General features: G+C 31.8%; 1 protein-coding gene across 1 annotated transcript; it reads left to right on the top strand.

Annotated features, from left to right (window-relative positions):
• Nucleotides 1-3,620: 3,620 nt before the first annotated feature.
• On the top strand, nt 3,621-16,152 carry VPS41 (vacuolar protein sorting 41). The gene is made up of 19 exons (XM_068633402.2): nt 3,621-4,288; nt 4,978-5,247; nt 5,348-5,527; nt 5,714-5,974; nt 7,029-7,161; nt 7,599-7,689; nt 10,100-10,202; nt 10,872-10,975; nt 11,053-11,146; nt 11,256-11,411; nt 11,491-11,553; nt 11,694-11,759; nt 12,162-12,362; nt 14,266-14,343; nt 14,422-14,541; nt 14,648-14,728; nt 15,137-15,222; nt 15,368-15,449; nt 15,559-16,152. The coding sequence occupies exons 1-19, from the start codon at nt 4,028-4,030 to the stop codon at nt 15,997-15,999; spliced, it is 2,871 nt and encodes a 956-aa protein (XP_068489503.2). The 5' UTR covers nt 3,621-4,027; the 3' UTR covers nt 16,000-16,152.
• The last annotated feature ends 10,206 nt before the right edge of the window (nt 16,153-26,358 follow it).

Below are 26,358 nucleotides of genomic sequence, written 5' to 3' on the forward strand. Positions count from 1 at the left end.
CTATTCTGTAAATTTAAATCAAAAAATTTATTTATTAACAGCTTCAAAGTTTTTAAAAAAATACTATCTATACATTCATAAATTTATTTATTAACATTATAAAATGTTCAAAAAAAAATTATGTATATTTGGTTTTTCTGTTTTTAAATTACTCCAACAATTTTTATAATCTTTTTAATAACAATATTTTAAAATAATATATTCATCTCTAATTTCAATCTATAAATTAAATTCAATTCATGTCACAAAAATAACATATTCAAATTTTATGAAATTTTTACATTAACAATTAACAATATACAATCTTAGATAATCAAATTTCCTAAACATTCACATCTAAAATTAAAAACTCATTAACAACTACTTTGAAATAATTTAAACAAATTAAATTCAAAATAAAACTAAACATCCAAACACAATTTTTAAAAAATAAACACATACATCAAGAGAGCATAACAAAACCACAACACAATGCAAGTCTAAGATTGATCAAACTGTGCCGGAAAAAAAAATCATTGAAAAATTAGTTCAAAAAACATAAAATCATAAATCTGGAAAATTAGAACCATAATCGATTATCTAAATCTTTATGGCACATAATCGATTATGCTTCCAGTGCAAAAACGACCATGATCGATTATCTCACGATTTTTTTTACATATAATCGATTTCACATAATCGATTATCAACTATTTTTTTTCCAGATAATCGATTATTGCATACGCTCATTTTCAGTGATAATCGATTAAGAGTGAAACTAAACTCACACACAACTCACCTGAGGTCACAAACGAAGAACCAAGCGCACTCACGACCCTCTCCAAGCTCTCTATGTATGTGCTTTGTGAATAACCGAATTGCCTTTGCTATGCTTTGTGAGGTTTGTGAGGTTTCTGAGCTTGGTAACCACATATATATTGCTGGAGCTCTTTATTACGCTCATCCACCCTCTCTCACCAACTTGACTATGCATTCATTGAGTTTTGAATTTGGTCAAACAGATTCCTGACTTGTTCAGGAATCTCATTTGTTGCTGAAAAGCTTGTTTTCACAAATGCTCATGCATGCTTCACGTACAATGCTCACATACGTCCAAAATTAAAGTGAGGGCACAAATGATATTTCACTCCATCCTACGTGACACTCACTCACTCACCCTCTCCTTTCTCTTCACTTCTCAGAAGACCCTCATTTTGGCCAACTTTCTCCTCAACCTCACCCTCACCCTCACCCATCAACATATTCAAACGGGGGTGACACCCAACATCTGTCTGCGGCTACAGTGCCACCCCCCCCAATCCAAACAGGGGCTACGAGTATTAATACAAAAAACTTAATCACATTGAAACCCAACATATCATTCTTCATTAAAGCTTTAAACGAATTTTCCACTAAACAGGTTAAATCTTTAATTACCGAAATAGTCTTAAAAACTTCAATTTTATCATGAAATCTAGCATAATTCCTCATATATCATATCATCTAAATAGAAAAAGTTATCACAACAAGATTAATCAATTTAATCAAAGGACAACTAACACTCTTAATAAAAGAAAAAAGATCATCGTTATCAGAGACATATTAAAAAAAGACATTTCTTAACTAGGTTTAAATACTCTTTATTATGCTAAATAATATATTTAAGAATTAAGATTGTTTTTTTATTTATTTCTTGAACTCTTAAAGACACATAAAAGATAAAACTAACCTAATTTTTCTAATTATTTTTATTCTCTTCACTCTTTTTACCCCAACTCTTTTTCTTGTTTTATGTGATTATTTGTCGTCCACCACAACTTCATTCTTGTCTTGTGACTAAATGTGTATTTGTTGTTGGCATGAAAAATGTAAGATTTATGTTTTCATTTTTCTGAGTTTTGCATATTCTTTTAAATTCAGTGATCCTTATATTTGTAATATTGTAGAATTTAGAAATAATTTTAGATTATACAATGAGAGAATATACGTGACTTTTAAATTCAAAACTTTATTCTATATTATATAATTTATAAGTTATTATAGGAATTTATTCTAAATTTTAAAATTCGGAGTGATTTCTAATATATATTCTAGTGGTTTTACAATGTTATAAAAAGTTTTGTTCATCTTGAACATTTGCAAAGTCCTCTAAGCTTTCCAACCACGCCTTCTAAAATAATAGCCAAATAGAAATGTTAATATTTATGAAATATATAAAAAAATAGGATGTAAAATTAAATACTCTAATAATAATATTGGGTATGTTTTACCCATCTTAAGATTAGGTCAAATATTTATTGACCCAAAAGCTATCAAAGTTGAAATTGTGGGTTGAAGAATTAAATCATATAGCTAAACTCCTTTCCAATGGTTAAATTAAACCTAATGATTTATTGTTTTCAACAAATTTTGAATACCTAATGAACAAAACACGAGTTGATATTCATTTGACTGTTTGTTTACACGTTTGATGGATCTAAAATATTTTTATCAAAACAAATACAAATGGTCGAATAAATTATTTCAAACATAATTATTAACAATTATATTTATCGAATGCATTTTCAAATCTAGAATTACATATTTTTAGTATATATTCAATTTTTTAAATATATTTTAAATTAAGTAATCTTGTATGAATCTCAAAATACATTTGGGATTGTATAATTCCAAATATATTTTAAAATTATAATATATTTTAAATTTCATAATATAAAAAATTATCATTTTACACAATTTAAATGAGAAAAACTTATTCAACCAATATAAGAGACAACAACAAAGAGATCACACAATGTTTCATGGAACAAAATTGTAAGGGCCAATTCTTCCTGCACCAAATTAATTGTGATCTGTACCCATTTTTTTTTTTTAAAATTCCAAATTGCTTTTATTACATTTTTTGAATTTTTGCATTTAGAGTAAGAAAAAAGACTTCCAGAATAAAACTGTGGATGATTATATTCAGAAGATCCATCTCAATATGAATATCAGCAAGATTAAAGATAAAATAGACAAATTTTTTTAAATATATTGGATTTAGATGACAATTGATCTGGTTGGAGAATTAGCCAACTGCAAGAACAAAGGTGCACTCCTAAAGTCAAGACGGAAAAGATGAAAAAGGAAGAAAATAAGAAGAAAGTGAGATCTTATTTACCTTTACATTAAGGATATACTGGACATTTCCTATCCCATAGGATTCAAGTTGAAAACATAGGGGTGAAGAAAAAAAAGTGCCTTCTGTCTATTATCGGTCCACGACGGACAGGGTGGACCTTCGTTCATTACTGATTTCATCCGCTACGAGCCCTTCGCATTTTTATATTATAGGTTTAGTTGATTTTTTTTTAACATGTAGTTATGTTTTAAGTTGTTTAAATTTGATTTTCGTAAGTAAATTAAAAAAAAATGAAAAATATTCTTGATATTTTAAATTTATTTAAAAATTAAAACAGTTTTAAAATAGCCTTCTATTTTCTCAAATGGAATATTTACAAATTAAAAAACATATATTTATAAAAATTGATGAAGTAAATAATTTTTAAAATAATTTATCCTGAATTTGACCATGAATTATAAAACATAAGTAGAGTTTTTCCATCACATTTTTTTTAAATTAAGAATTTTGTGTGGATGCTCTCCCTGCATCAGAAATTAGAACCATTGGATTTCTGCAGAACGATTAATCAAGGACTGTGATGTCGCAAGATGGTGGCGGAAGGCAAAACTGGACGTAGAGGATCCGAGTGCAACTACACGTCTTAACTAATGAGCACCTAACACCTCGTTGTTTTTTGTCGTCTACTCAATGATATACTTTATCGAGGGACCGTTTGAAACTTTCCTCTTTCTTGAGAAATTTTGTAACACCGAAATTTCATTTTTAAAAAAGAGAGGAAACAAAGAAAGGAATAATGATAATAGTTAAATAAAAAAGATTTTCTTAGCGCAACCAAACAGATCTAATTTCTCACTTTCGCTCATTTCGCATTTTGGCCAACTCACCATTGTTCTCGGGACGAGGCCGCACGCGATAACTATCCGAATGGCTCCGTTTCCGTCTGAGAACGGCGTCGAAGGAGACGACGAGAGAGAAGAGGAAGACGAAGAGGAAGAAGAAGAGGAAGAAGAAGTGGAAGATGAAGAAGAGGAAGAGGAACCGAGGCTCAAGTACCAGAGAATGGGAGGTAGCATACCTTCGCTGCTAGCGAGTGACGCCGCGTCGTGTATTGCCGTCGCCGAACGGATGATCGCTCTCGGCACACACGGCGGCACCGTTCACATCCTTGATTTTCTCGGGAATCAGGTTAGTTATGTTATCATCTATTCGTTGCGTAATTCGTCGTGGAGAATCTCCCTATTACTGTGTATCTGAGCTGTTATTACTCGAATTGGAGCTGGTTAGATCAAATTTATGGAGCGAAATATTTTGTGTGATTGAGAGCATGCGTGTGTTGACGTTCTATTGCTAGCAATTGTGGATATTATTTGACTTATGCTAGTAGTGTGCGCTTTGAGATTTCGCATAGCCGCTATTTTGTGATTGAGAATTTCGCAATTTCCGTGAGTTAGACCTGTTACTCGAATTCGAACTGGCTAGATCAAATTTACGGAACGGAACAATCTGTATTATTGAGCTTCGTTCGTTCATACTCTCTTCAAATGTATGATAAGGATTATGGATATAATTTGGTTTATGCTGACTCTGCGCTTTGAGATTTCATGTAGCCGCTGTCGTCAACTGTTATTTACTCAAATTGGAGCTGGCTTGATTATATTTATGGAAAGAAATAATTCGTGCGATTGTTAAGTTGTTTTCGTGATATTATCTTCAAAATCATATTATGCTTGGGTTTATGGATGTATTTTGGTTTATGTTGACACTGCGCTTTGAAATTTTTTGTCTAGCGGCTGTTGGCTCATGAGTCATGGTCAATTGCTTGCGTGTTGTGTTATTTATAGGAATCCGTTTCTAATTGAGTTACCTTGTTATAGGTTAAGGAATACTCTGCACATGCTTCTGTTGTCAACGACCTTAGTTTTGACACAGAAGGTGAATATATTGGAAGCTGTTCTGATGACGGATCAGTTGTGATAAACAGCCTTTTCACTGATGAGAAATTAAAGTTTGAGTACCATCGGCCAATGAAGGCAGTTGCGTTGGATCCAGATTATGCAAGGAAAATGTCCAGGAGATTTGTTGCTGGTGGTTTGGCTGGTCATTTATATTTAAATTCAAAGAAATGGTTGGGCTACCGCGATCAGGTTTGTCAGAATGTTTTAGTACTTGGGATTTCTCTTCTCTACTCTACAGTAATTTCTGTTTGTTAACGTTACAACGACCCCACTCTACCATCTCCCAAAGGTTTTGCACTCTGCTGAAGGTTCAATACATGCTGTGAAATGGAGAGCAAGTCTTGTTGCTTGGGCAAATGATGCAGGAGTGAAGGTTTATGATACTGCCAATGACCAGCGTGTTACATTTATTGAAAAACCACGAGGAAGCCCACGCCCCGAGCTTTTACTTCCTCACCTGGTCTGGCAGGTTAGTCAAATGATTTAGGCATGCTGTCGAGTTATCTCATTCTTTTCATGCAGTCTCTCTCTACTGCTATAATTGAAGGCTTATTCTGTGGCATTGTAATTTGAACTGTGGCAAGACCATTATTTCATATGTTCCTGTGTATCTCTTGATAAAACTGTGGAGCTTAATGCCTTCCATCACTTGTAGGATGATACCCTCTTGGTTATTGGATGGGGAACATCTGTCAAAATTGCTTCAATAAGGACAAATCACCAAAGGGCAGCGAATGGGTCATTCAGGCAAGTTCCTCTTTCTGGTGTGGTCCAGGTGGACATTGTGGCATCTTTCCAAACCAGCTACTTCATCTCAGGGCTTGCTCCCTTTGGTGATGCTTTGGTTGTTCTTGCATATATTCCTGGAGAAGAAGATGGAGATAAGGATTTTAGTAGCTCTGCTCATTCACGGCAGGTATTTATGCTCATTGTTAACAATGAAATGAAATTCTTTAATTTTCATGCTGACCTTCTATCCAGTTGTAAATTCCTCCCTTTGTTTATATGCTACAACTTGTTTTCTTTGTTCATTCTTCTGTCTTTTACTCAAGTAATGGTAAATTTCTCCAAATATCATAATTTGAAGTATAATTTCCTGGTCGGCATGCTGAAAATTTTATTTATTTGTTATTACATTTTGTGAAGGATCAAACAATGAATTTGATCATTTGGTACCAGATCAGCACCATGCTGCTTCCTTAGTTAGACATTTTCATATATATTACAGTCAGGCATGTAGCATGCTCATTATTTACTATTTATTGAGGGCACTATTACTTATTGGGGGTGTAGAAAATAATGAACTCAAGCTGCATAACAAAATCAGAATGGAAGCAATCAAATTTATATTGTATTTGCCAAAAATAAAGAGTATTTAGTGTATTATAATATGAAGCATCGATACTTCAGTTTGCTTCACATACTTGATATCGATACTCCTAGATGTTCAATAATTGTTAATGAAGTATCAAAACTTGTGAAACACCAATACCTTTATTTGTTTCGCATATCTTATACTGATATTGTTGAAGGTTCCATGGCTTTAAAACATTTATACCTAATAAAACTACATGAAACTGAAACATACAAGTATGTGTAATATAGGAACATAGTCTCTTTATGAATTATTTAAAGGAAAAAAAAAGAGATAGATATTGTTATCCCTATATGTAATTTGTAAATAATAGGAAGTAATTTATGATGACAATGGTTTGTAATTTTTTATTTATTTCAGCAATGCCTAAAAAATGTGTTTTTAATTTGGATCTATAAAATTGCAATTATATTTATTATATTTTATGAATTTTATACATTTTAAACTATGTATCTTGCACATACCATGTCCTGTTATCTTTAAAATAACTATTGTTGTATTGAATACATATCTCTTACACAGTGATCTATTCAATACATGTGTACATTAAAAAAATTGACTTTGTTATGAGCGTGAGTAAAATAATTTTGAACAGGGCAATGCTCAAAGACCAGAAGTAAGAATAGTAACATGGAATAATGATGAGCTTTCTACAGATGCTCTGCCAGTACATGGGTTTGAGCATTACAGGGCGAAAGACTATTCTCTTGCACATGCTCCCTTCTCAGGTTAACATTTGGCGTACTTTGTTTGTGATGTTTTGAAGCATATTCAGCTATGTTGAATATGCTGTATTTAATTCCACCGGATATTAGTATGATATCACTGCCTGCATAGTGGGGATTACAGTGGGAGACAAATAACCGACAGAAAATAGGTGACAGTATTCAAGAGATTCTGCACACCCCTACTCTTCACCTTTTTTGTCACCTGTCCATCTTCTCATCTCTTTTCCTTTTATAGTCATACAGATTAATTTTTCCTCCCCAAATTCCCCTTGGTTGCCTTGCCTCAATGGAAATCCGTTAGCATTTACCATTTTCTCCATTGGATTGTGTCTCTTGAAATCTTTGACTTCAATCATTCCCTCCCTGAGAGACCTGGATCCTCTGTGATCCTTCCTAATATGCACCTTAGTAACATATTGTTTTTCATTCAAATGTAGGTAGCAGTTATGCTGGTGGTCAGTGGGCTGCAGGTGATGAACCACTTTACTATATTGTATCTCTGAAGGATGTAGTTATTGCCAAGCCAAGGTTGATTTCAATTTCTATTGTACTGTTTTAAATTTTTTGGATGCGTTTATGTATGACTTGTGACCCTAAAAGTATTGAGAGGGATCTTGATAAAATGTTTTTGACAAATACATAATATGTGATGTTTCCTTTGTTTATTATGCATTGAAAGATGACAATATTTGTAGTTTAAACTGTTCATCATATCCACCCCCAGGAAAGGGGAGGGATTTAGTACGAAAAGAAATATTCTTTTGATAAAAAGTTGTCTTAAACCTCGTCATATCCACTTAGTATGATATATGCTGTTTTGTGTTTGTTTGTATTTTCTAAGACAAGATATGATGTGCCCTTGAGAATGTTCCAATGCAAATTGCAGTAGCTTGATTTGGGTATCATTGTTGTCAGTTAATTGGTAGTTGTGTTACGTCGAATATTTCCTATATTATTGTATTTCACTAGATTATAGAATTACAAAATGATAGTCTAAGGAATTTTTGTCACTCATTTTAGTATAAAAAATTGATGTCTGAATGCTGGCATCTATCCATGTTATCCTTCACACTTGTACACTTTGCTATTGGAAATTTTAACCTCCCTCCCTTAATTGACCCTGCAACACAGGCTGTTGTTATGGTAGTAAGAAGCTATATCATTTAAAATAAAAACATATGGGGTCTGTTATTTATCTAAAAGTTCTTGCTAAAACAATATGCTGGAATTTTTTAATACATTTAAAATGGTGTAATTGCACTTTTTACTTCTCAACTTTGTCACCTCCACAAATTTTGCCTCTGAATTTTTTTTCCGCCCATTGTACCATATGAGTTAAAAAATTAAAAACATTTTACCAATCCATCAATTGGAAAACTACTATGATAGCGTTGCCAATAAAATAAGTGATACAATTCCAAGTTGGCGTGATCATGTGCACTAATTCTAAATATAACTACCGTCCACTCTGAACCTTAACACACATCCTAACCAGCCCCACAACCACCCCATCCCTGCATTCTCAATTCTTCATTGCCACCCAAATCCCTACCTCACCTGGGACTACCCTCCCTTCCTCTACTCCAACCCCAACTTTCTAAAAATGTGGCTCCACTCATTCTTCCTCATAAGGGTCTTCAATACCACTTCTCCTTAAACCTTTTGGAGTTCCAAGTTCCCCTTCCACTAACTCCCATTCTCTTTTGATATTTTATTTTCCTTTGTGTCTTAACCACTTCAACTAACCCACTTAAAGTCCAAACCTTCCTCATTTGTAACCTCCCCCACCCACCCACACTCTCCTAGCCCAAGTCCACCGCCCCAGGATTTGACCCATCCACTCTTTTCGTTCACCTCTATCACATAGACACACCCCCTCAACAATATCCCTTCCAAGCACGTTCACCTAAGGCTCCAATGGAACACGAGAAGAGTCAAAACCCTCAAAGTGCTCATATTTCACCAAAATACCTTACTCCTCCCCCTTTATCACCGCCTCGACCTCGACTCATCAGGATCCAATTGGTAAAACAATAATTGCTAGTGGCATGTTTCTTACGGCGAGAGGTTGTTCATGTTAAATAATTTCTCAACAGAAACCCTCACATTCCCATGCTCCTAAGTCCCACGTGTGGCCCTTGACTCCGTCCATAATAAAATGGCCTCCTTGTGTGCATCGCAAGTTTGTTGAACATAGGTTGTGTCAAGTAGTTGTTTCCAACCCAAATTAGAACCCACCACTTCAACAATTCTCTTACTTTTTAACTGCTTGAATGCTTCCATCGAACCATCTTTAATTTGTTTGGCAACATGGCTCCACTCATTCTCGACATTGTTTTGATTCTTCTTATGGTGGTGTGTGTTGAAAATATGAAACGAAAATATATTTTTAGCACTAGGGGGAAGTTGTCGAGGAAGGAGGGGAGTCAAGGGTGTGGATGGATGGGGATGCTGGAGAGAATGATGGAGGGGGTGAGGTTGATGATGGTAGTGAGGGAGGACATGTTGGCGATGGCCGCCCATTTTTTGAGATCGTGACCGTGGCTTCTGAAAAATGAAAAGTTAAGTTCAAACAACTAGTTTGGGTTTATGATGTTGTCAATGGTGCAAGGTTAATGTCCACAACACACAACACTAATACTAGAATTAACATGTGGTGCCATGCTACATAGGCCAACATTAAATTTTCCACTTGTTTAATTGGTCAAGTCATGAGTTGTTTGCCAATTGACGGATTGGTAATGTATGTTTAATTTTTTAAATTATACAGTACAATGAACGAAAAAAATTGAATGGAAAATTTGCAATAGTACCAAAGTTGAGTGATAAAAAGGGCAATTAAGCCTTTAAAATATCATGTTTTTGTTCTAAGTTTTTCTAAAGATCTGAAAAAGTTAAATTAGATAATTTAGAAAAATTGATGCATTTTAATAATCAGGGATACTGAAGATCATATTGCGTGGCTTCTTCGGCATGGGTGGCATGAAAAAGCATTGGCTGTGGTTGAATCTGGTCAGGGACGAAGTGAACTGCTTGATGAGGTATTATGTTTTATCATAGTTCAGTCTATAATTTCTAATTGATTGTATGCTATTCAAATTATAAGTGTAAAATATAGAATAAAGGGTACTTGTGTAGGACATCATTGGAATGAAGATGTGCACAATTGTATATATAGGCACTTGTGTATGTTGATTGTATGTTTGTGAAAGCTCCTCAACTATTTTGTTTTCAAGAAGTTTGTTAAAGTATTATCTTTTGTTTTGCTATCAACAACACTCTATATAGACATTCAAGATGAAATTAAATGAATCTTGTGATAATTTCCGATATAATTAATGGTGATTGGATTATGTAAAGTAAAATTGTTGACCCGCTGTGCATAGATCTATATGAAACTTGAAATCAACTTGATTGGTATTGAAGCATGATTGACCGTTTGCTTTCTTCTCTAATTTCCTCAAGGTTCTATTTTGATGCAATTGGTACTTATGTTTGTTTTGGTTTAGTTATTTGGAAGTCTTTACTCTTGAGGGTACCTTAACTGCTTTTGGTATCCATTATTGTACTTCCCTTTAATATTAGTTCTTTTGTATAAAAAAACACAGTGGATGAATGTATTTTATGTGTATATGCTTTGTTACCTTCTAGTTGAATTTGTCCATTTGAGTATTATGAGAAGTTTTTCTTTTTTTCCACTATCTTTGCAGGTGGGATCTAGGTACCTTGATCATCTGATTGTGGAAAGGAAATACAGTGAAGCGGCATCTTTGTGTCCCAAGTTGCTTCGGCGATCAGCTCCAGCTTGGGAGAGGTACAACATGTCATTGTTTGTTAGTCTGTTACTATGTTCTGATTTGTAATTGGTCTTCAATGAGCTGCTTTCAACAGATGGGTTTTCCACTTTGCACATCTTCGTCAACTCCCTGTTTTAGTTCCTTACATGCCTACAGAAAACCCCAGACTACGTGATACTGCTTATGAGGTTAGCTAAAACAAAGTGGTCTCTGTCACACAATTAATGTGTTTGCTCAGTATCTGTAAAGAACTCACTTGATATAAATAATCTTTTATGCTGCTTTTTGGTTCTACAGGTTGCTCTTGTTGCATTGGCTACAAATTCTTCTTTTCATAAGGATCTCTTGTCCACTGTAAAATCCTGGCCTTCTGTAATTTATTCTGCATTACCTGTAATTTCAGCCATAGAACCTCAGCTAAATACTTCGTCCATGACTGATTCACTTAAGGAGGTTAGTCTGATTAATTGTACTTGCATTTTTTAATCTGTTAACCATCTATTTATGTTAACATTTTCTTATTTTGTGCTAGGCATTGGCAGAGTTGTATGTAATCAATGGGCAATATGAGAAGGCCTTCTCTTTGTATGCTGATGTAAGTGTTCAAAGTAATTTTTCTTTTGTTTAGGCAGCAATACATCCGTTAAATGCTAACGCATGCTTTATACTACAGCATGTCGTCTACTTGTTATTACTGCTAATGGACATTTCTTTTTTTTTGGTTGACTTTTTCAGCTTATGAAGCCAGAAGTATTTGATTTTATTGATAAACATAACCTACATGATGCAATTCGTGGAAAGGTATAATTATGCTTTGTAGAAGTTATGGTAATCTTGGAATTCCGTTTTCTCCATAGGTCTGTAGTATTACCTTACCTGACAAATTCATGTTTCATATATCTGCTGGCATTCTATTTTAATCACCTGAATTGTTTTCTTTACAAGCTTCATTGTAGTATAATAAGGTCTGGGTATCCATGTTTGCCATATCTGATATCTCTTGATATATTGAATGCATACAAAGAAGGATTAATGAACAAAGCCAAATTGGTTGAGTAAGAGTTCAATATTCTGACAATTGTTTATAGAGTTGTTGAATTTTCTATTTTAAGCAGTATATATGTTCAATTCTGTCTGTATTGGTTTTCATTTCTTTATATAATGATCATTGGACTCCTATTTGTTTAATGTTTATCTGTGCAGGTTGTTCAACTAATGATGCTAGATTGCAAGCGTGCAGTTCCTTTGTTGATCCAAAATAGGGACTTAATAAGTCCACCTGAAGCTGTGAAGCAACTTCTAAATGCTGATAATAAGTGTGATCGTAGATATTTTTTACATCTGTATCTCCATTCATTATTTGAAGTAAATCATCATGCTGGGAAAGATTTCCATGACATGCAGGTAGTTTTGTTTCTTTCATTTAGCTTTTTACAAGCTTCCTTTGCTTTGAAATCTAAGCAGTAAGTTAATCTCTCTTTAATATTTACAATTACAATTGATGAAAGCCATGTGTCTGCCATTTTGAGTTCCACTCGGCCATTACTACCTTTGTTTCTCTTATAGAAAATAAAGTAGCAAACTTCATTAAGTGACAACTCTGGTTCTAATTGATTATGGTCCAAGACAAATGTACAGGAACAAGGAAACGTTAAATCCAATGATAGGGACTTAGGTAATATTGGGTGTCTAAGTCCCGCATCAAATAACATGAAATGTTTGGTGGAGTATTTAAGTGTTTGGTTCTTTCCCCTTAACAACAACTAGCTTTTAAGGGTGACTTCCCTAAGTGTTTGGGTGCATATCAATTGGTATTCCCAAAAAGGGCTACCTACAGAGGGTTCTAACCAATGAAAGATTTTAAACCAATGAGGAAGTTGAGTGAATTATCACCGAATAAGTGTTTGTAGGGACAAATGTTATCCGTCCTCATTTTTACATGTGTATTTGTTCCAAAGTTTATCTAGTGTCTGTCTTGTCAATGAGATAACTCTGAAAGTTTGGAGATCATGTTTTCAAATCTTGAAAGCACTCTCTTTGCTTGCATGGTAAGACTCTTTATGTGGGCCCTCCTCAGACTCGACTTGTCAGGAGCCTTGTGCATTAGTAGTCTTCTTTGTTAGAAGAATCTTTGTGCTGTATGAATTGAAATTTAACATTATATTTGGATAATTTTCCTATGACGTGCGTGTTGAAAATTATTTCGTAACTGGTCCCAAGCTCAAATAAAAGTAAGGTTTATCTAAGGAAATTGACAACAAACACAATTTGTACTAATCTGTGTGCCCTGGATAGAGATTATGTGATTGTGTAATGCTAGGTTTATCCTAAAACACATAGGTGGTTTATCCATGTAACCAATCTACTTGGTGGGTTATGGAGTCTCTGATATAATTGATGTGTCAAAAACTATTTGATATCATGAATTAGGTGTAAACGCATGAATGGTTTTATGTGTATTGTAATGTTAAGTGTTAAAACAATAATTTTTATCAAGACATAAAGTTTGAAAGACATTGAAAAGTATGAAATGCCATAAGTAATAGACTTTGAGCTAGCAGAAATCCAGGACCTGTACATTTTATTCACAAGCATGCAACCATGGATGTGAGGGGATTTTCTATGACCTTGAGTTTGGTCTTGTGTGGTCGAATCCTTAGCTTTGGGTTTTTAGTTTGTTAAGGCACACTGTTCTGCTTCTCTAACATGGAACTGTCCCACTCTTCACATAAGGATATATAGCATCTCTAATTGTTGTGCAACAGTGTGTGTGCCCTGGAACTAGAATCATCAGGTCATTGTGCTTTTCTGATTCAATCTAGGTTTACTAATTTTTAATTGATCTTTAAATAGTCTAAGGCAATTGCCCCTATTTTTGTGATACATTTCTGTGGTATTCCGGCTGCACCATTTCAGTCTCAATTTTTATAGCATAATATTAGCGCTGATTGCTGAGGACAAGCTCTGGTGCAGCGTAAAGTTGCATCTTGTTGACCACATGGTCACAAGTTCAAACCCATAAACAGTCTCTTTGCACATGCAACGGTAAGACTGCATACAATGACCCTTCAGTATACCTTCGCATACCAACACGGAGCATTTTGCCTTTTAACACCAGGGTTATGTTGTTAGTATTAATGCTGGTTGCTTGCTGAGTCCCTACTGCTCTACTCTCCTCCCATTGTTTTTGCCTGGTTGATTCAATAACTGTCTTCTGAAGCTAAACATGAATAATAATGGTTTGTAAACGTGATTAAATTATTCTTTTCAGTCATTTACTATAATTTTTTTGGTATAATGTGCATAGGTAGAACTCTACGCAGAGTATGATCCAAAGATGCTACTACCTTTTCTTCGTAGCAGTCAACATTACACCCTTGAGAAGGTGATGAACCGATGGAAAACTTTGACAGTTATTTGTACTGTATGATTGTGAATCAAATTTCTGAGAGTTGTTTTTCAGGCTTATGAAATTTGCATTAAAAGGGACCTATTGAGGGAGCAAGTCTTCATCTTAGGAAGGATGGGAAACTCAAAACAAGCCCTAGCTGTTATTATAAACAATTTGGGGGATATAGAGGAGGTAATTAATTTTTTTTTTCAATTGAATGGGTTTGGTTTCAACCAACATCTAAATCGTGAATCAGATCTGTGGTGATTATGTTTGAAGTGGTCATAATTTTTTGCAGGCTGTAGAGTTTGTCACCATGCAGCATGATGATGAACTTTGGGAAGAATTGATCAAGCAATGCCTTCACAAACCTGAAATGGTACTATGATAACTTAACTTTTTGGCAGGCTTGAATGTTCATTGTGTCGTATTAGAATATGTTGGTTGACCACACATATATAATGTGTTAGCTTTAAGCTAGTGCATATTTAGTAGGATTAGTTACTACTGATTATCCATGTAAAGATTAACTTTTTTGTGTGATTAGGGCTCTATATTGCTTTAAAAATGACGACAACAAATATAATGTGAGGGGAAAAAATGTGGACATTTTTTTTTACCAAAAAAGTGTAAACATTGTTCTCTAAATTTGATTTTATTTAATTTTTAGAACTTTGATTCGAAATTGAAAAAAAAGTAAAGAGAGAAATAACTGACCCATTATGCTATTATTTTGTACTTCTACTCTTTCTCGGTCTGTTTTAAGCTTGATTATTGTAATTAATAGGTGGGCATATTATTGGAGCACACAGTTGGAAATCTCGATCCCCTTTACATTGTAAATAAGGTTCCTAACGGGTTGGAAATACCTCGGTAAGTAATTAATGTAAACTTTGTTATCAGATCATAGATTGTATTCGAAAATACTATTAGGATTTGTGCTTGCCTATAGTTCTAGAGATATGTGTCAGTAAGCATGATGTTCACTGACTCTAATATCTCTATCTACTTTCTGTAGGCTCCGGGATCGACTGGTTAAGATTATCACTGACTACAGGACTGAAACATCACTCAGGCATGGGTGCAATGATATTCTTAAGGTGTTTTTTCTTCCCTATTCCCTCTGGCTCGACCTTAGGAGGCCAAATTCTTGAATCTGAATAATTTGGTACCGCGGAATATCCCTCTGACTTGCTGTTATTGAAATAGGCGGACTGTGTCAATCTTTTAATCAAGTATTACAAAGAGGCAAGGCATGGAGTTTCTTTAGGTAATGAAGAAGATGAGCCACGGGTTAAAATGAGTGACGCTCGTGCTTCTCAGGTATTTGAGAAATCCCCGAGTCTAAGAACTATGGAGATGAAGTCAAAGACTAGGGGAGGTGGAAGATGTTGTATATGTTTTGATCCATTTTCTATACAGAATGTATCGGTCATTGTTTTCTTTTGCTGTCATGGTTATCATACAAATTGTCTCATGGATTCCTCTTACACTAGTAGTAAAAAGAAACAAACCACGTCCCTAGAGAAAGAAATGTATGATGATTACAATGGTTATGAGGACGATGCTAACGAAGACTCTGAAGATGAAGAAACCACGTCGCGTGGCCCTCGAATGCGCTGTATATTGTGTACTACTGCTGCTAGTTGAGTGTGTTTTTGTATGTGTCCACAGTTTGTGTTTGCATGGTTAATCTTTTAGTTCGTAGTTCCATACACGAAGAGCATGTGTGGTTTCATTTGTTGTCAATTTTTTTATGAATATAATTAATCATGGGTTTCACTCCCCCCATTTTTCGCATTGTCTTGATGGCTTGAAGCATATTCTCATTTAAGATCATGTTATCCCTTCTACATCAAGTTCCAGGTACCTTTCCCATATATGATGAAAGAATCAGGAGATGGTTGAGAGATGAGTTTTACTTCTCTTCTAGTATGTACCTATTTTGTCAAAAAAATTAAAATTAAATTAATAAAAAGTTGTTAAATGCAGGGTGAAAAATGCTAAAAGGAATAGGTAATGTATAAATACCAAAAAATTGTTTATTAACAAGAACAAAAGTACGACTACTGTGAAATTGAAAATATTGTGGTGGATTATATTTTATAGTTGAAATTTTTTTATTAATTTTTTTATTTTACTTTAGCGAAGGCTGAATCAGAATGGTTGGATTAATTGGAAAATAAAGGAATTGGTTCAGTCATTGGTTCTATTTTAAATAAAGCTTAAGTATATTTTTCGTCTATATTATATTTATATATTATAACGTGAAAATGATTTTTTTTCTACTTTAAATTTTATATTTCACTAAAAACATAAAAATATGAGAATGAAACAAATTTTTAACGTGTATTATAATATTCACATTAATAAGGAGTTAATACAAAATATTTTAATTCTAAAAATCTATTTATAAAAAAAATAAAATTAATTCAATAATTTTTTAACTACATTTTAGACTAAATACAAAAGTAGTATACAATATTTTAACTCTAAAAATCTATTTATCACAAAAATATTAATAATGACTTAATTCAATAATTTTTTGCAAAAACCAAATTCATAAAACGCCAAACTTAACGAACGTGAACCAATTTCATAACACGCCAAACTTAACGTACGAGAACCAATTTCATAATACGCCAAACTTAACCAATTAAAGTAGCAGCTGAGATGTGGCCCAAACTTTCCACATGACAAAGTTCAATTGTTATACGAAGAAATATAAGAGACGTAGAGCACTCACAAGATAACTGACAAGGCATAAATATGATAAGGCTCTCATTCCCATAACTATATTCCCAACTTATAAGATCTAAATCGATTAAGTAACTTATTTTATTAAAAGTGTTTGGATAGTTTGTTTTATCAGATATTATAAACTAAACTAGCTGGTAAATATAAAATTCATAAAAGATATAATTATATAAATGTTTTTTTTTAAAATTATTATTAAACTTTTTAGTACATCTATTTATTTTTAAAAAGTTCTGTAATTATTTTTATTTGAACAAGTCATTTTATTTAAATATGTTGATATAATGAGTATTAATTAAATTAAATTTTTATTTCGCATTTTAATGTTACACAATTTATTTTTTGACAATTTTCACTATGTAATTTTTCTTGTAGCATTATGTAATTTGAACTATATACAAAATTAAAAAACAATAAAAATGATTAATTAATTGTATCTATAAAATTAAAATGAGTAATAGTAGATCAAAAATATTAAAACTAAAAATATATATTAAAACATAAGAGATATTAGTGAAAAAAAATTAAATAAGTTACATGAAGTTAATTGAAGTAGAAAGTTGTAGTTTATATAACTTAAAAACTCCTAAAATAAACTAATTTTAAATATTTATCAAACATTTTTATATTGGTCAAGCTTATAAACTAGTCTTGGTAAGGTAATAACTAATTTATTAGTGTTATCAAACAAATTCAAGATTTGAACTTTTACATAAATATATAACAAAAAGGCAAAAGGAACTTTCACAGCTGTTGCTAGTGGAGGATAATTTTACTATACAACAACGAATTATTATACATTTGATCTATCATGCAAATCATACAATCCAGGTATTAGTCCTTATATTATAGAATTGGATAAAAGGAAAGTTATAGTTTGAATGCATACAATATAATTGTGCTGCTTAAAGTTAGTCACGTGGTCCTCAAACCAGATATGCACCATCAGTGAAGTTCAGACTTAATTTCATACAGAAAAATGTCAACATTTCGAATGCACTATAGCTTCAGAGGAATACATAACGAGTGTAAAAATTCTTCGATTTTTAGCATCCAAACATGAAGAGAACAAGAAATCAACAAAATATTTATGCACGATTTGAGAACTTATAGTTAGAACTTTCTAGTTTTATGGCTTAAGTTCGATTTCCTTAAAACCCATCTTAATAATATTTATGGTAGATTGTTAACCAACATATAAGTGTAGGATGTTAAATCCATTTAATAGGTGAATTCTCATAATATATTTAAGATATTTAAATTATTTTGATATTAAAGAGGTGAAATTAGTAATAAATATAATAAATACATAATAGTATGATAAAGAAGGATCAATGGACAAACATGTGATTAGAAGAAAAAGTGACAAAGGAAAAAATAAAACTAAATATATAATTTGGAGTTTTCATTTTTCTTGACTAGAATATTTTAATGTTTACCGTGAGGTTTATACCCATCGCCACAAGGTTAATAGTCTTGTTATATATTCCAAATTTATATGTTTGGCATTGGTCCCATGATATCGTCGTCGCCAAGCTTATATGTTTGGTATTGACTGTCGAAATTCATCAAGTTCGTACACTTGAAGAGTTTGTTATATATATATATATATATATATTTGCCAAGAATATACACTTGGTATTGATATCGTTGTCAAGCTTATGCACTTAGTATTGGTTGATTGATATTGTTATCTATATTATATCCTTGATATTGGTCACGTGATGTTGTCGCCAAGTTTATACACTTGGTATTGGTCATTAGTTTACATCAAGTTTTCACACTTAATGTTGTCGCCAAATTTATAGGTTTTGTATTAGTTGCTTGATATTTTCGTAAAACTTATAAACTTGGTATTGACTGTTAGAATATATTAAGTTCGTACATTTGAAAGTCTATATTCGTGGGATTTATTTACTCAAAGTTTATATATTCTTGAGTGTTTAATCGCTTGCATATAATTAGATTATGAAAACATGTTCTAGTGTTATGGTCAATGTTTGATCTCCTTAGGCTCGATTTTAGTAATGTTCTTGGTGGGACGATAACAGAGCTAAAGGAGTGTGTGATCGCTTTACCGCTTCTTTTAGCTTATAGGTTCAATGTTCGAGGTGAGGGATTATGTAGTGTTATAACACATGTCCAATTTTCTTAAATTTAATATTAATAATATTCGTAGTAGGTCATTGGTCGATCCATAAGAGTAACATAAGATATTTAGATCTATTTAATAGATGAATCCCGATAATACCACTGAGACATTTAAACTATTTTAATATGAATCATGAGATCAAAAGTTTTTTTAAACTAAAAATTAGTTTAATACTCTACTATTGTTTTGGTTATGCCAAATAATCATTATCACCAACCATAGATTTAATTCATTTCACACATAATTGGTTCGAGAGTGAAACTTTTTGTGGAATCATGTGAATTTTGGCTAATTTTCATCATGGTGAGTTATGTCAACTCAAGATTTTGTGTAAGTTATATAACCTCCAAAGGTCAGCCTGAATTTGTTACATACATACCTAAGTACTTTTTTTGTACACACGAAATTTCTTTCTATTCAGACATTCATATATTGGATCTCGGGTGTGACACTGAATTACGTGAATATTAGAATTGTAACAGTTTTTTTAAACTAAAAATTAGTTTAATACTCTACTATTGTTTTGGTTATGCCAAATAATCATTATCACCAACCATAGATTTAATTCATTTCACACATAATTGGTTCGAGAGTGAAACTTTTTGTGGAATCATGTGAATTTTGGCTAATTTTCATCATGGTGAGTTATGTCAACTCAAGATTTTGTGTAAGTTATATAACCTCCAAAGGTCAGCCTGAATTTGTTACATACATACCTAAGTACTTTTTTTGTACACACGAAATTTCTTTCTATTCAGACATTCATATATTGGATCTCGGGTGTGACACTGAATTACGTGAATATTAGAATTGTAACAAATTATTAACAGAAATGCTCCATAAAATAAGAAATACACTTGGATATGTGAATTCAAACCTTATCTTATAACATAGTTTTTATAAGATTCAAATTGAGTATGTATTTATATAAATTGAAATTTTGAATGGAATAAATATAAATTCTACAAACACAAATTCCTCAAAATTTAAATAAAATTATTATTTTAAAAATTCATGTTAGTACATTAAAATAATGTTTTTTAGATAAAAAAATTCTTATGAGAAACTCTTTTAGAGACGCTCTTGGAAATATGAAACTGCACCGTCACTTTTTAAATAGACCTGAAATGTTATTGTAGATATAAAATTAAGGCAAATTTTGTATTATAAAGTATATTATGTCCAAAAATATTATTTTCATTGGCCTGTTTGGTTATTATTTATTAATTTAAGAAAAATATCATTTTATTTGATTAAAATTTGAAAAATGAGAATGAAAAGGAAAGATAACATAAATATATGGTAGAAATAAATAGTTACTGTCAAGAATAACTATTCTAACGAAAAGTAGTTTGGCATGATTAGTAGTCACAATCGAGTCAATTTATTCATAATTCTAGTTTCAAGAATAGATATTCTAATGATTTTTATCTAATACTCTCTATTAATAATTGAGACTCTATAACATATAACTAGATAAGTTATATTCTAATTTAGTAGAAATTCAAACTAATTAATATTTCAATAAAAGAGACTTTAAAAAAGAATGTTATTCGACTTTTAAATATTTGAGATATCCATGATTATACAACGACATTAATTTTTCAAGTAATATGAAATAGTCAGCCGTTGTCATCAAATATAAATGGTGAAAAAGGTTTCTCGCAAATAAATAAATACATCCATTAAAATTTCGAAAATAACCTCACCCTAATTTTTATATTTCGGAAAGAATGAGATGAAAAAAAATGCCTTATGTACCCTACAAGGAAGCATGGTGAATAAAATTAATTTTATTATCAAAATATATATATATATATATATATATATTATATTCATGTCTTTGGTCATATAAATTTTTTTTATGCCACGTGTAGAGCTCTAATAGTTCAAACTCTATTTTTTTTAATGATTCCCTTATTTAGTTTCAAACTCATTATCTTTGTAATTGTTGTCTTAATGTTTGAATATACTAATTAACTATAATTTTCGTCAAACTAGAAATCAGAAGTTTGGAGGTGGTAGCCGAAGTGATTCTTTCGTAATCGTAATTTTTTAATGTCCAAATATTACAATGAGATGTTTTACTTATTGACAATAGTCAGACGATTAAAGTCAATGAGAATATAAAATATTAGTCTATCATACTTCCCTTACTTTACTTTGCTTTTTGGTTTTTGTTTTTGGTGGTCATCCTATGTTTATAGAGTTTTTTATTAAAATAATATCACAACAAATTTAAATAATAACAATCATATTTTTTATCTTCAAACTAATATCACAACAAATTTAAATAATAACAATCATATTACTTTATCTTCAAAATAATATCATAGATCAAATAATAACAATCATATTTTTAATCTTCACAATAATATTACATCAAATTTAAATAATAACAATTATATCTTTTATCTTCATGTATCAATTTATGAGTTTATAAGGAATAAAAAACATCTGAATAACAAATTTTTATTAGTCAATATTTCATTAGTTTTTTTCCTATCTCCATGCAACTAAAAAATAAATAATCTTTGATATCTTGCTAAAAAGTAACAATCATTCTCTCGATTAGCTTGTAAAATAACACATACATAATGCATACAATAATGCACATTATAAGGATCTTTCAATTATGATTCTCACACATCATCTTCAATTATTATAGAGATAAAAACTTACCTTGATCCATGAGAGTCCCTATGTGAGCACTTTCTTTAATCTTTTTTCCTTAATCTATCTCTTGCAATTCCTTTCTTTTCACGTCCGTTCTTGATGGTTAACCGTGAACCACTTCCTTTTCAAAGACAAGACGACAAAACCTGATTCTATTATTTCCTAATCTCCATCATATTAGATTTTCATTAGGTATCATAATATATATATATATATATATATATATATATATATATATATATATATATATATAACTTCTCACATTAACCAATGAGTCTTTTATTTTATTAAATCACATTCACATTAAAAATTAATTTACACAATTTTCTAACATTCTCCCACTTGACTCAAATGAGTTATAATACTTTCATGATTTAATAATTACATAAATCATAATGCGCATTGAAAGGCCTTACGTAGATTGGTTCTATCATCAATCAAAATCAAGAATACAACAATAATAAGAGAATAAGAGTAATGACAGTTACATGTCATATAATCAACACATTTCCTTCCATATACTACTATATCATCATTTCTCCTTAATACGACTTTATAATGAGAAGTCCATAATGAGTTCAGACATAATGTCATTTTCATCAACAATAACATAATTTGTTTTCCGCATCATAATTTGCATGTATATACATAAAGTAGAAAAAATAGATTTCAGAAATTTGTATATATCAATGAGCTCAGAGAGTCAAATAACCATTAATAACAACATTCACCGTTCACTAGTAGACATAAAGCTCATATTCTCAACATGACCAATAAATGTTTTGGGTGGTAACCCTTTTGTTAAAGGGTCGACAATCATAAGATCAGTGTTAATATGTTCTATTAACATTCTATGTTTATGAACTTCCTCTTTAAAGATAAAGTATTTCAATTCCATATGTTTAGCACCTTTCGAATACTTGTTTTTATAAAAGAAGACAACTATGAAATTATCATAATAAATTCTCAGCAGCATGACAATACTCTAAACAATTCCAAGTTCGGAAATAAAATTTCGCAACCAATTAGCATGAACTGTGGTCGTAAAGCATGCCACCAATTCAGCCTCCATGGTGGATGCAACAATGACTGACTGTTTTGCACTTTTCCATGAAATCGCTCCTCTGGCTAAAAGATATACATAACCAAATGTGGAATTTCTTGTATCCATACAACGAGCAAAATTTGAATCTGTACATCCAATCACCTTAAGATTATCAGATTTTCTATACTAAGAATGTGATTCTTTGTCCCTTGTAAGTATCTTAAAATTTTCTTTGCAGCTTTCTAATGATCCAATCCTCGATCACTCTGGTATCTACCAAGCATACCAAATGCAAAGCTAATATCTAGTCTTGTACATGTTCGAGCATACATCAAACTCTCAACAACAGATGCATAAGAGATATTCCCCATCTGTTTCTGTTCTAAATCATTCTTTGAACATTGCATAAAACTAAATTTGTCTCCTTTCTGTATTGGAACAGGAGATGTTGAACATTTATCCATTCTAAATTTATCTAAAACTTTATTAATATATGCTTTCTGAGACAAGTCAAACAGTCCTTGCGATCTATCACAAAATATTTCTATTCCTATCACATAGTATGTCTCACCCATATCTTTCATTTCAAAAATTATTAGAGAGAAACTTCTTAGTCTCGCTTAATAGACCAAGATCATTAGTTTTAAGCAAGATATCATCAACATATAGAATAAAAAATACAAAATTGCTCCCACCGACCTCTAGATATATACACCGATCGACAATGTTTTCCTTAAATCAAAAGGACACAATAGTATCATTGAACTTAAGATACCATTGTCTGGAAACCTATTTAAGCCCGTATACTGATTTCTTAAGTTTACACATCGTGTGTTCCTTTCCTTCTTCAATGAACCCCACTGGTTGGTTCATATAAACATCCTCTTCTAAATTCTCATTCAAAAAGGCAGTTTTAACATCCATCTAATGCAACTCAAGATCATAATGAGCTACTAATGTCATGATAATTCTAAAGGAATCTTTCTTAGAAAATGGTGAAGATGTTTCCTTATAATCAATGTCATCCTTTTGAGTAAAACCTTTGGCAACAAGTCAAGCCTTATAACGTTCAATTTTGCCATGAGAGTTACGTTTAGTCTTAAAGACCCATTTACATCCAACTCTCTTACATCCTTTTGGCAATTTCATAAGGTCCCATACATCATTGTATGCCATTGATTTAAGCTCATTTTTCATAGCATCTAACCACTTGTCAGAATTATCACCATTGATGGCTTCTGAAAATGAAACTAGGTCATTATCAATGTCTAAGCCATTTTTTGAATCTTGTATAATAAACCACATAATCATTTGAAATAATAGACTTTATTTCTCTTTGAGATCTTCTTAATACTATTTCTTGTGGTTGTTCTACTACAAGTTCATTGTTAACCTCATGATCATTAATTTGTTTTCTTCTTCATCGTTGAGTGGTTCAAATAACAATAATATTTGAAGTAGAGGTACTAGTTAAATGAACTTATACTTTAACTTCCTTAATCTCCAAATTTCGTGAAGCTTCACTCCCACTAGTTTCATCATTTTTAATGAACAATGCACTTCCAGTTTCAAAAATTCTTGTATTGTAGGTAACCAATGAAATATCCACTGATTTTTCTTACATCCAATTTCTTTTCTCGCGGATTGTATATTCTAATTTCTGCCTAACATCCCCAAACATGCAGGGATCTCAAACTGGGTTTCCTATCTGTCCACAATTCAAAAGTTGTCTTTTGAACCGTCTTACTAGGAACCTTGTTCAACAGATACATGACAGTTTTTAAAGCATACATCTATAATGATACAGGTAAAGATGAATTACTTCACATACTCCTAACCATATCCATTAAGGTTCAATTACGCCTTTCTGACACACCATTTTGTTGTGGTGTACCTGACATTGTGTATTGAGCACAAATACCATGTTTCTCAAGGAACTTAACAAATGAACCAGGGTGTTATCCACTTTCATCATACTTTCTGTAATATTCACCTCCTCTATCTGACCAGACAATTTTCACCTTTTTGTCTAGTTGTCTTTCTATTTCATTTATATAAACTTCCAAGGCATTCACTGCTTAAGATTTTTCATGCAGTAAATAGATATAACCATAACGTGAAAAATCATCAATAAAGGTGATAAAATACATTTCTTTATTGAAAGAATTTACATTAGAATGTCCACATATATCAGTGTGTATAATTTCAAGAAGTTGAGTGCTTCTTGTGGCTCCCTTCTTTGTTTGTTTTGTTTATTTGCCTTTAATACAATCCACACATACATTCAGGTCAGTAAAACCTAAATTTAGAAGTAATTCATTCTTTACTAATCTTTCCATCCTTTCTTTGGAAATATGTCCCAAATATTTATGGCACAAGAAAGCAGAACATTCATTCACTGAATTACTTTTAGTGTCAACATTATGATGTGAGGTCATAAGAGTTTCAGCATAAAAATTATCAAGATTCAATTTATATAAACCATCATAAAGAGTATCAGATCCAATCAAACAAGTACGCTTAGACAAACTAAAACAACCATTCCCAAATTTAAAAGAGTATCAACAACATCAAGTTTAGACAAAGAAACTAAATTCCTAGAGATACTAGGTACATACAAAAGTATTCATCAACTCTAAATAAAATCTAGTGTCAATGATTAAAAGATAAGTCTCGACAACTTCCACTGGAACCTTCACTCTATTCCCCATAAAGACAAACTTTTCATTTGGTTTTATGGTTCGGGTTGAAAGGAATCTCTGCATCATATTAGAAACATGAGTTGTGCATCCAAAATCAATCCACCAAGAATTATATGGAACTTCAGTTAAGTTGATTCAAAACATACATAATAAGCATTATGCTTACCTTTCTTTTCGAACCAAGCCTTACATTTCTGACAATCGTTTTGGAAATGTCTAGATTTCACACAGAAATAACATTTGTCATTTTTCTTCTGAAGTTTAGTAGAGGACACATTTTGTCTTTAATGGTCCTTTAACCTTTCCATATTTCTTGTAAACTTTTTGTCCAAAAGGTTGATTAGTTGTTCTCATAATTAATGGATATGATTGTTAGTAATAAGTATGCATTATTAGTTTTATTTATATATCCCAAGATAATAAATACTCATAATTAATGCATATGTATTACTGAATAATGTTAATATTACTAACGACATTATGTTTTGTGTATTAATGCATCACCCAAAGGAGAACATTAGTATGCATAAAATGCTTGTTATCTGAATTTATATTGTATGTTAGTTTATTACTCAAAGTATTAATGTTAAGTATGTTTTAATTACAGTTTCTATTCTTGTATCTTTGCATTCGCATGCTACGTCTGCTCCGTCTTTAATGGTTTTTTTATTGGACTC

The sequence above is a fragment of the Phaseolus vulgaris genome, chromosome 11 (assembly GCF_051622355.1).
Source record: "Phaseolus vulgaris cultivar YP4 chromosome 11, ASM5162235v1, whole genome shotgun sequence".
Taxonomy (NCBI): domain Eukaryota; kingdom Viridiplantae; phylum Streptophyta; class Magnoliopsida; order Fabales; family Fabaceae; genus Phaseolus; species Phaseolus vulgaris.

What these genes read in the sequence shown, in the direction of transcription:
- VPS41 (XM_068633402.2), top strand. Translation starts at nt 4,028, where the DNA reads ATGGCTCCGTTTCCGTCTGAGAACGGCGTCGAAGGAGACGACGAGAGA. An exon ending in ATTTGGGGGATATAGAGGAG is followed by an intron (nt 14,542 to 14,647) that starts GTAATTAATTTT and finishes AATTTTTTGCAG; the next exon opens with GCTGTAGAGTTTGTCACCAT. An exon ending in GGTGCAATGATATTCTTAAG is followed by an intron (nt 15,450 to 15,558) that starts GTGTTTTTTCTT and finishes TTATTGAAATAG; the next exon opens with GCGGACTGTGTCAATCTTTT.